We start from the raw sequence: 11825 nt of genomic DNA, 5'->3' as shown, positions 1-11825 counted from the left end.
ACAGGTTTGATTCCCGCCCTTGTGTCGAAGTGTCCTTGGGCAAGACACTGAACCCCACCTTGCCTCCGGCGGAAGGTTGGCACCTATGTTCGGCAGCGAAGCCGCCTCCAGTGTGTGAATGTGTGTGTGACTGTAAAGCGCTTTGAGCCTTCAAGGAAGCTAGAAAAGCGCTATATAAGTATCTGCCGTTTACCATTTAAAAAAAAAATCATAGTTAAAAGGGCACTGGGAAAATGTTTAAACAACTCAAAGATGATCTGAGTGGGTCTTTAAAATGTAAAATATTAAAGTCCATTTAAGATCCAATTTAAAAACCAGACCGGGACCCCAAATAACTGAGGAGGACCTGGCTACAGACAGGATGTCTGGCCCCCAGACATCATCAGCCGGGAGCAGAAATTCTCCAAGATTTCAGATATACAGCACCTTTCATTCAAACTATTTGATGCGGATAAACGATTTAGTGTGCAAAATGAGTGTAAAATAGGGGCAAAAACTGCTTTATTCTTTTCAAATATGATATTTGCAAAGGTGCTCAGATTTGAATAACTCTTAACCTGTTTACACCGTAAATTTTTAACCCTTAACATGATCAATCAGCGTATTCTGTCATGGAGAAAAGCGGCTTGGCGCTGGTATGCAACACTCTATCTTAGTAATGTGTTGCATATCGGGGAAAAGCCGCTTTTCTCTGTGAATCATCTGATTCACGTTGATTGCGTAAGCAGTTACGATATGTCAAAGGGCATAATAGGTTTTGACAGAGACCTCTGTTGTGTTAAAGGTTTAAAGCTTAAAACAAAACAAAAACATAAGTGTAAGGGTCACCAGTGCAATCAATCGACCAATCAATCGAATCATGGGGGGGGGGCATGAACTTCCGGTTCTGGACCTCTAATCCCAGCTAATGATGTCCGGGCGCCATGTTCTTGTCTGCAGCCAGGTTCTCTTGAAATAAATGACATTTTGGACGATAACAATGTCCATCCAAATAACATTGTCTCACTCTGAAAAAGGGTATTATTTCTGTGTTTTACTTATAAAAAAACTCAAAAAGCCAAAAACAACAGTCAGTTTTTTACTGTCAGCCAAATTGGGACTGAAACTCTGATCTGAAGGATTCAACATGAACAAAATGAGCTAATTTATTTTTATACAAAAAGAAAATGGCTACAAAACATCTGCAGATTAAAAAAATGATTTCATTAGTATGACAATGGATGTGCTGCATATTCTCAGCATTACCCGCTCTGCAGAAGAAATAAAGGCTGCAAACCCGTTCATGTTGACAAAGGGGCTGCAATTATCATAACATGCAGCCACATTTCAGCAAATGCAGAAACAACAAAAAGAGTACTGTAAGTGATTTGAGTTTCAGGGGGACCATATATAATGATGCACTATGCAAGTGGACTCACTTTTTTATCATGTGACTTCCTTTTATTTTATTAAAGCCCCACTCCGATTATCTTTTGATATTTTATCAAAGCATTCCCATTCTTTTAACCCTTGTGCTATCTTAGATGACCCCACCCTTACATTGACGTGTTCTCCCTACCATGATAAAGGTGGACAGATTTAATGTAATCCATGGACACCAGTGAAGATCACATATCATTGAAGAAAAAAGGTTGAGCGCACTGTCTAGTGGGTCTAGATGACCCAACTCGCAGCGTTAAAGTGCCTAGGATAGCACAAGGGTTACTTAGTATTATGCAATTTATAGTCAAAATCAAAAAGCCTGTCTTGTTTTCTAGAACACAGTTTCTGCAAAGCAGCAGTAGTTCATTAGAAACTCATCTCTGAGTTGTGGGCGGGACTATTGGTGCAGAGCAAGCCCACCCCACTTCCCATCACCCATAGTCTCCTGCTAGCTTATAGCCGCTCACACCCCAACCTAACGTTTGATTCCATTGCATTTTTTTTGTATTCCCCTAATTCAAAATGACTTGGACAAAGAAAAACTCAGAAATCCCATTTTGAGCTGAATTTACTTTATATATGTATGCCATCATCAGAAAAATACCACAAGAACATGTTAAAAACACAAAAAAATGTGTCTTTAAGTCTAATTAAAGTCTAAAAGTTCAGTCTAATTATTTGCAGATGTGTTGTCCATTTGCTGTAATAATTCACATTATTGTGAGCTCCCTTGTCCATCATAAATTTCCCATTTTACAGCATACCCTTGTATTATGTTCCCCATTATGAACCAAAAACGTCCTGCTGAAGTTAGCAGAATGGATTTCTCACTTGTCTTTGTTCTCTTTCCTGCCAACACTGAAGCACACACACAACATTTAGTTCCCCTCTATTGTATTTCAATGGAAACAGAAATCTTACAGCCTCAAAAGATGGCACCAGATCTATCTATGGCTATTCAAGACTTATATACTTCCTACGATCTGGAAAAGCTGCGCTGTAAACATTTACTCAGGAGAATCCAAGACACATCTTTGAAACGTGAAAAGAAAAGTCTCGGATTCGCTCAGAAAAAAAAGCGTTTTCTCCAGGAATGGAGACATTGTAAGGAAGGCTGTTTTTTTTTATTGTGCTCATTTCAATTTTCAACAAGAAAATAAAGAAAGCCTTTGAGGGATGCTATGGCGGAGCATTCACTCGCAAGCCCCCTTTGCTTTCTCTCTCCTGAGTCATTCACTAGAAGAATGCAGCACAGTCTTCCTTTGAGTTGGCGTACTCCATTGTCACCTCTGCCTTGTGTCAGTAGGACCTCCGTTTTATTCCACTTGTTAGGCATTGTGGTTTCAAAAACTCCGTTTTGCTGAATCCGTGTTTAAAGAGCGGCAACGAAGACTGTGGTCAGAGTCGGCTCGTCCTCTCCACCAGCTTCCAGATGTGCTCTGCTTCTCTCTGACACAAGAAAACCTCAATATAGTACTTCTCATGAACAGAAAGGAAAAAAGCAAAACAGTAGGTTAATACATCGCTACATTAATATGATTTAAAATATGCTCAAGTGAGGCATTGAAATCAAGCAGGTTATAAAAATGCAGTTGTTAAAATGTGAACTCAGAATTGTTACTCTTTTGAACTTTTAAATCAATTTCAAAGTTAGAAACATCTAAGAAAAGAGAAGGTGTTAAGGCTGTTGTAAAGTTAAAGCCACAATCTGGAGCATATATCACCACAGTTTTTCATTTTTTTTACTCTTTTTTGATTTGATCTGGGTTGTTTGCTGCCACAACAGACGTGAAAAAAAGCAAACCATCTAAAATAATATTTTTAATACCACAAAAAAATGTATTACCAACCCACGATTGTGACTTTAGGCAGAATAATGACTAGAACTTTATAGATTAGTTTATAGCAAAAAAAAGAAAAAGAACAATAAAATAAAAATGAATCATAAGCCAGAAAAATTTTTTTTTTTACAGTTTCCATTCACCCTTTTTTTTTTACCTCTATTTCAAATCACAAAGCAAAGTAGACATGATCAGCATCTGTCTTTGTTTAAGTATTGTACAGTCACTTTCAATAGTAGTCCTGTTAAACACAAAACCAGCTAAAATTCTGTTTCCACCCCTGGTTTGCTAAAGTTCTCACCAAACTTGTTGCACAGTTCTGTGGAGAATATTCTTCTCTACATGAGCAGATGATCTGATCTTTACACCTCCAGTATTTAAATCCTACATACATTTAAGATATCGTACACATAGTAGTTTTTCACCTCAAAAGTGAAACTAATCACATTTTTATCATTGCACTTCTTCTCTAAAATCCCCAGGGCATTCCTCCGACAGATGGTTGGGGGACAGTTTTGGTCTTCCTGACAAGCAAACATCACTCTGCTCATAAATCATCTTCTAGAGAGCCAGTAGTCCTTTTACTCATCTGTGGGTTTGAATCACAAGTGGCCATCTGCTGGGTGTCAAAAGACAAAAAAAAAATTAAATAAACCACAGCTGCAAAGCGGAGCTAACTTATCAAAGAATACATTCATCTGTTTGTGGCTCCGTGAGTGTCTGCACACACACTCGTGCCGCTGTGGACACTTTGATGGGTTCTGGTGGGTCTACACTTGGGTCCTGTTTGGAGGCTGGAAGTGTCAATTTAAATATCCACAGTATTTTGGTCTTAGATATGATTGGACAGCCTGTGATGGTGGATCACGTTGTGCAAATCGCTGTTTGGCAAAATGGTGTGAACGGATGCAAACAAGTGGCGGTCTGCCTGCAGTGAGAGTTTAAATCAATTCAAATGTGATTTCAGGCTGGCAGGGTGGAACTAGAGGAGTCCAAAAAGAAAAAAGAGGACAACAAAAAAATACTACAGAGCTACATGTGTTAGATAAGAAGCCAAAAAAAAAAGTTCACTTTTTTCCCAAAAGTTGCTTTTTTGATTTCAAACAGTGCAGTTATGCTTTCCCTGTGGGAATTGAAGACATTCAGTAGAAGTTCAGAAGTGTCATTTTCCAAAAAATAAAATAAAAGAATGATGTCAGTGTGTAACTCTTTTGAGAAGTCAGGTTTCAAATGGTTGTACAAAGAAAACAGTCGCCTCTGTTGCAAATATAGAACTTCTCTCCCATCTGTACAGAGTGGATCAGAATGAGGAGAAGGGCCGGCTGGTTTTGGCTCAACGGAGGAGCGCTCTCCTCCTAGTGAAGCAAGAGGAACCCAAAGTCACTTTAAATGTTACAATTTTTCTCCGTTCATCGAAACGGTCAAAAAAATTACACAACAGAGCCATGCCGCATCGAAACAACAAAATATTAATGAGGAGGAATAATAAGAAGAAGACCAGTAATGAGAATAATGAATATAAATAACAATATATTATCGTTGTTTGTTCTTTTTTTCTTTTCGAAATTGGTTTATAAAAACAATGGTGAGGAAAAGTTGGTACACAGTAGGGCTCTACTATCCCCTTGGTTGATTTGGCACATAATACTCACTCTCTGGTGAGAACTACCTACTCTTCTCAGCACAGTTAAATAATGCTGTTGTCTGGGGAGCCATCCGAAATCTGTCCTCCTGATGGTTTCTATCTCCCAATTCACATTAGGTTCTTCAAAATCTGCTGCTCAGCTGAATCGCAGGACGCGATCCAACCAGAACCTGACCCTCTTCCTCTTTGTCTTCCTCGCTGGCCCCACCTCATGACCCACGTTTGAAGAGCTCAGGGTAGATAGAAAACATCACCGAGCTTCAGGACGAGTTTCCCTGACAACGTTTACAGTTTTCTCCTAAATTTGTCTGGTTTTCGTTTAAAACTTAGTACAAATAGCTACATAGGTCTGAGCTATATTTCATATTATATTACAAAAAGGAACTATAAGTGTTGTTCAAGATAATCTAAGTTTGGTCCTCATCCACATTCTGGGAGGAAAAGGCTTTCTGTAAAGTGTGTTTGTGTGTCAGTATTTACATGTCTTTGCGGCAAAAAGGTCCGTGTGTGTGAGGATTGATCAGTGTGGTGTGATTGTGTGTTTCCTTCCGTGTTGTTTGTCTTCTCCCTGTGTGGCATCAGGCCTTCTGCTGGGCAGACACGCCCTTCCAGTAGTCCAGTATGTCATGAAGGTCTTCATCCTTGGCAAACTGAACCTTTCGCCTCAGCGCGTGTCCGGCTGCCACATATCCTTCGTCCTCCATGGAGGATTGTCGGTGCCTCTTCCGGTGAGATTTGAACCTCTCCCAGAGTCCCAGGGTCGGGGTACAGAGGAGCCCTTCCTCCTCCTCGTCTTCCTCAGTGCTGGAGCAGTAGCTGAGGTTGTGGTACTCGGGAGAGAGTGGGTAATGTGGTGAGAGCTGGGAGTAGGCCAACTCACGCTGCTTAGCCTGCCTGCTGAGGGTGAGGGGGTCCAGCATGGACGGCTTGCGGGCTCCTGACTGGTGGTGGAGTTCCTGCAGGATCTGGGGGTGATGCTGGAGCTCCTGGAAGTGCTGCTGGGAGCCGGGATAGGAGTGCCGGTGCTCGTTATACTGGCGGATTCTCTGTGCTTCAGCTCTCAGGATAACCGCGGCCGGGGTAATTGTACGGATGCAGTCTCCACCTCCTCTTTCCCCTCTTTCTCCTCTTTCTCCAGGTGAGGCTCTCTCAATATACCGGGACTCTGACGAGTGGTAACCCCCCTCTGAGCGGAAGGAGCGAGGGCTCCTTGCAGAGCCCGGAGAAGAGGAGGTGCTTGGTCTCTTAGACGTTGGCGGAGCTTCTATGCTGTGGTGCCTCTGCAGTGAGTGATGGTAACTCCTCCCCCTCTCATCTTTCCCGCCTCTTCCTCCCTTATACACAGGGGAGAGGAACTCCCCACCACGTTCTCCCCTTTCTCCTTGCTCGGACAGAAGCACCAATTGTGGCTCTGCAGTTGAAACGGCACCCCCACCTGAAGAGGAGGGGGATTTGATTCCCTGCTGAAAGGAGGTGGACTCAGACTTCAGAGCATCGATGCAGTTGTTGATGATCTGGTTAACTTTGTCCACTTCTTTAGCGATTGTAGAGATCTCTGCCACTGAGCCCTGGGGGTTCTCCTGGGGGGATATCTCCCTTTCGATGCCTGGGCTTCTGACATCCATGTAGTTCAGCTTAGCAGACTTGTGTCCCGGTGTTTCTTTCACCTCCTGCAGCTTGTAGGGATCTATTTCTGCACCCTGAGGCAGGTAGGGCATTCTGGACATGCTGTCCCCTCCAGCAAGGTTCTGGGAAACGCATTCTCCGCTCCCCCCCTCTATATCCCCTTCTCCACCATACTTGAGCTCTTTCAGAGTCCGCTGGATCCTGCTCATTTTCTTCTCTTTCTCCTCCATCTTCTTCCTCTTTCTCAGGCCATGGACAATAAGGCCGAGGAAGAGCAGCATGCCAAACAGACAGCCTACAATGGTCATGATGTAGTGGGTGGCCGAAAACTGGTTGGGAAGGTGCTCAGCTCCCTCTCTGCGTCCAGTTGAGACGATCAAACAAGTGTGGTTGAACCGTAGAGAGTTTCTTATAGAAGCCACACAGTATGTGTAGTTGGTGTTGGGTTTCAAATCTTTCAGCTCTACGTCTTCTATTTGTTTTTTCAGATTCTGGATGTCCGTGAAGAAGCTGTTGTTATAAAGCATCAGGATGTACATTTTCTTGTAAGGATGAGGAATCTCAACGGTAATCACGGCACTCGAGTGCTGCACATATTTAACCCTCATTCTCAGCTTGGGGTCAGAGGAGGTGGGGCTCGGGTTTGTCACATCTTCAGGAGGAATCCCAGAGGCACAGTCGTCCAATCCGCAGTCAGGTGACATGGTCGTGGAGTCAAGGATGTAGAAGGGTGTCACGCTGCTGCCATCATCCGTGCACACCAGACTGAGCACGTGCAGAGCGTTCCGCTGAGTAGGCATGCGAGGATTTTGGCTCAGCAGGTTGTAGCCAGAGAATCCAGGAGGGGAGTCGCACACCATCCTCTCAGTGGTCCTGTTGGGGAAGGCTGCGAGCCAGCGCAGGAACGCCAGCAGCTCACAGGAGCAGTTGAAAGGGTTTGTGTAAAGTTCACAGGTGGTCAGCTTAGAGAGTCCAGAGAACAAGCTTCCATCCAACATCTGGATCCTAAGGGAGGAACAGGAGAAACGTGATTATTCCAACTGAAGTTCCCCTTTCAGACATTTTGACAGCTGAACAGATTGAATTTAACAGAATTTGCTCTTTTTTAATACTTGATTCACTCAGAATCCTGACATTTATCACTTTTACTTTCAAAAAGCCTCAAAGCGCAACAACCAACGCTGGTTTCATTTCAATAAAAGGTTTCCTCCAACAATGACAGACAGTTATTTGCACAGATAAAAACCCGAGAAGGAGATTTATGTGCGCTACAGTCATTGAAAGATTGAGTGTCTCACTGAAAAAGCTTTTCAAAGGTGTAGCAGGTTCTCCAAAACCAGGTTGTTAAAAATCACATTAACCCTAACATGGACCTACATTGATGCTGGGTATGAAATTTGACTTGATCTTTCTTTTTGTGAACAAGAACTGTCCAACAACAATAGATTACACAAATTAGACTCCACATATCAGCTTTACAGGAGGCTCTTTCTAGTTTTAGTGTAACAGGAAGTGATCTGTTCATTTTAATTATACAAAATATTGGCTGTCCCTAAGTTTCTTTCCCCCCTGTATTCTGTGTTGTGTTTTGCAGCCCCTCCTTAACGTGTTCTTCTTCGCTTGTTTTCTCCTTATAAGGTTGGGGCTTGCTTCCCCTCTCTCCTTTTTGTTTTAGTGTCCAGCGGGAGAGGAGCTAATACAGGATGCTAACACCGTGATTTCTATTTTCTTTTTGGAAAATTGTCAGATTTGCAATAAACGGAGGTGGTCTCCAAGGGTGCTGCTCTGTCCCGACATCTTTTGACTTCCTAAAACACAGCGCAGAAGTGATCCGGTTACATTTGCAACTGCAAACTTGTTCTTTCACTCAAATAAACAAACACAATGCCTCATAGAAACTAGACAAGATCATTTCCCATTTTGGAGTCAATAAAGTTGTATTCTATTCTCTTTTGTTCACAAAGTATTCTGTTAACTTGAAAAAAATAAAAAGGGGAGTCTGGGGTTAAAATTTGCAAAAATCTTTTTTTCTCTCATATTTATAAAGTTTTTTATTGTTATCATTATCATTTAGGCCTAGTTGCCGGCTTAAAAACTTCTTCTTGACATTCAATTGATTCAGTAAATCTTTATGTGGCTACCTGGAAGGAAAACAGAAAACCCATCTAAATGCAATTCAACTAACCCCTTTTCTTTTGGCTGATCCCAGTTAGAGGGTTATCATAGTGAAGTCTTTTACATGGTGATTTGGCAGGTTTTACCCAGGATTTTCTTTACTGACTTAACCAGACTGACAGAAGTTTGGCTCAATCCCCCAGAGTGCTGATTAGGAGCCCAGAACAGTCCAACCATCCAGCCATCTATTTCCCATACCTCAGTCCCATCGCAGGAGCCTACTCAGCTACTGTTGGGCAAAAGCGAGGGATGTGAGTGACCTGGACAGCTTGCCAGACTGTTGCAGGACAACACACTGACAGACACACACTCACAATCACAGCTGAGGTACAATTTAGAATCCCAATTATTCTGTTAAACATGTTTTTGGTGCCTGGAGAAAACCCACGCATGCATGAGAGAACATGCAAACTACACACAGAAAGAACCCTGCTAAAGTTTGAAGCAGGCTGTGACACCAGAGTGCTTACCACTTAACCACAGCGCAGCCTGCCCAGTACAATGTTCATTCGATCACATGGTGCACACTCTGGACATCGCGTTGTTGCAACATGAATTTTCCTCTTTAGTGTTTCTTGAAGCTACAAACACATGGTGATCTCTAGACAAGTGGGGAGAGGGCTTCTTTTTTTTCCCACTGTTCACTAGTGCATGGCCGTCACCTACAGTTGGAAGAGGCTTGCTGAGAAATGTCAACACGGTGCAAATCCGGTAAATCTTGCTCCAGGCTTTTTCATTCACAGCTCTATTCCAATATATTTATAAGGCATGGTGTATACAACTGCAGTTATCCCCCAAGATGAATTTTAAAATGGTTGGTACTTCTGTGAATTAAAAGGGACACCCTCCGTATACCACTATCAAATTGGAATCCCTGATTGGTCAAAATTCAATCTAGCTTAAATTCCAATGCGTGTTTAATGGCCACACGTTTTGTACGTAGAGCCAAATATGGTCTTCAAATTGTCTGTAGTAACCCGAGCTTTAAACGTGGAAAACCTTAATATGCATTTATATGTGTGTACATAGACTTTTCATTGGGAGTGGCCACTTGGAAGCACGTTGGTGTGAGGGTGGTGTGAACATAGCTTGGGTTTTACATGCTGATTTTTATGTTGTTGAGCTCATGAAATCAAAACAGAATCATTTTACATAACTCTGTCCCTTTAGAGAACACCTTTGTTTGCTACAATATTTAAAATAAAAAAAACGCTTTTTTTGTGTCTTGAATTTGACCTACTCCAAGTATGAATGTATTTAGTCTGGTTCTGACACAGAAATCATTTTTCAAATCCAATCTGTATAGAAATCTGATTAAAATGATGGCGTGCATGCAAAAGTGGTCAAAGAGCTGAAGATGGAGCAGCCACAAATCCTATCTGAGTCTCTGTTACCCTAAAACCTACTTTTCCCAACCTCGGTCACTGGAAGTTTATGAGGATTGGACATAAAACATACATGGTTGCATTTTCATCTTAATGAATGCAAAGTGACATTTTCTCAGCAGTGGATTTAAAAGCAGCCCTGTGGATAACAGCTGGAGGGGGGACTACTAGCATCTTAAAATCTTGGTTTGGTACGCCACCACTATGCTTGTTGCATTTGGACAAACACACATTAGGACGTTGCTCATATCGTTTTGTGGAAGCACTGAACAGAGTTTATTCCGGTCTAACCAAGGTATGCTACTTTTTGCAACCAAAATTTCATTTAAAATCTATGGAACCTGACGAGTTTCAGAAGTCGCTTTAAAAAACAGGAAATAACATTTTCTGTGTAAATAGGTTAATTCTATTTTCTTTTTCATTTAATGAATTCATCTTTTTTTGGGGTCTACACCGTTGTTTTTTTTCGTTCACCACATCCTTGCACAGCCGCAGCCCAATACCTGTTCATCGAAAGGTCTATGTTCTCTATGTTGGGACATTCCCAGAAGGTGTTGGGTGTAACGGTTTCAATGACGTTGGCTTGCAAGTAGAGATACTGCAGTTTGCCCAGGCCCCGCAGCATCCCCTCTGTCAGGTTCCTCAACTTGTTAAAACCCATCTGGAGAACCTGGGGAGACAGAGACAAGTGGGATTATCCTAATCTCTGAAGGGCTCGTCTGTGCCAAGCATTGCTCACAAACAAGCTGCAGACAAACAGAACAAACAGATGACGGTTCAGTACAGCTAGTGTTTCACATGCTGATCTAAGCCTTTGTGCTGCATTGAATTTACTCAAATCTTACTTGTTCACATTTTTCCTTACTGGCACATCTCCATTGGGTGTATGTTTCGATGTGGGGTGGAAGTGCAAGCATGACAGCTCATTATGGTTAATTTTGGAACAATGCATAAATATTTCTGGAAGCCAAACCAGGGTTCTTTGTTTCTCTGTGTAAGTAGCTGTTTGAGGCTTTATTCAGAATTGGACTACACACACACACACCTACACACGCACACACACATACACACCAGTGCAATCCTTTGTTTATTACTCTAAAGTCTAGATACATGGTTTAGATTCTATAGCCACATTAAGGGACATCATGAGAATGGATCATACCATTGTTGTGTGTGTGGTAAGTGTATCGTGAAGTATTTGTAAGGAAAATATAAGTAACAAACACTTCTGACGTATGGGTGATGCTGTTGTACGGTGCCACTAAGCCAGGGATGACCACGTGCAAATGCTGCACACACAAGGTGCACAGGTGATACGTGAGTGTCCGTTGGATGCTCACACAAACTGTACTCTGTCTAATTTCATCATTCTAACAGCCAGGCTGTGCGCAAGGCACGCCCACTTATAACTTCTACAGCTCTTTTGGGCTCCATGCGCAGTCTGCAATGTTTGGAGGTGGGTGGAGAAAATTAAAAAATCCATACAATGTTCCTGTGTCTCACCAACTTCACCCTTACTTACCCCTTGCGTGTTGTATAAGTGTTCACTACGACCTGTCAGTCAAAGCGTGCCCGTTGAAAAAAATGTAGCACAAACATTTTCACTCTATGGGTTCACTGAGTGGTCTACAACCTCAATAATGCCTGTGTGCCCCTTACAGATTTGCCCACAGACAGCCCATTTCCACCCATAATGGTCATGTCAGGCAGTTATTGGTGTTTATAATGATA

General features: G+C 42.2%; 1 protein-coding gene across 2 annotated transcripts in view; it reads right to left on the bottom strand.

Moving 5' to 3' along the window:
- Window positions 1-3151: 3151 nt before the first annotated feature.
- The window catches only part of LOC101154758 (protein ELFN1), a 152246-nt gene continuing 143572 nt past the window's right edge, over window positions 3152-11825 (bottom strand). For both annotated transcript variants that reach the window (XM_011477880.4, XM_004066082.5), the window contains 2 exons: window positions 10598-10764; window positions 3152-7539 (listed from right to left, as the gene is read on the bottom strand). In XM_011477880.4, the coding sequence (XP_011476182.1) occupies window positions 5487-7539; window positions 10598-10764 (2220 nt within the window). In that variant the 3' untranslated portion in view covers window positions 3152-5486. The remainder of the gene's footprint in view (window positions 7540-10597; window positions 10765-11825) is intronic.

Source organism: Oryzias latipes, chromosome 1 (genome assembly GCF_053564925.1).
Source record: "Oryzias latipes strain Hd-rR chromosome 1, Olatipes_Hd-rR_3.1".
NCBI lineage: Eukaryota > Metazoa > Chordata > Actinopteri > Beloniformes > Adrianichthyidae > Oryzias > Oryzias latipes.
Note: the sequence above shows the minus strand (reverse complement) of the source record. Positions and strands in the feature narration are given on the sequence as shown.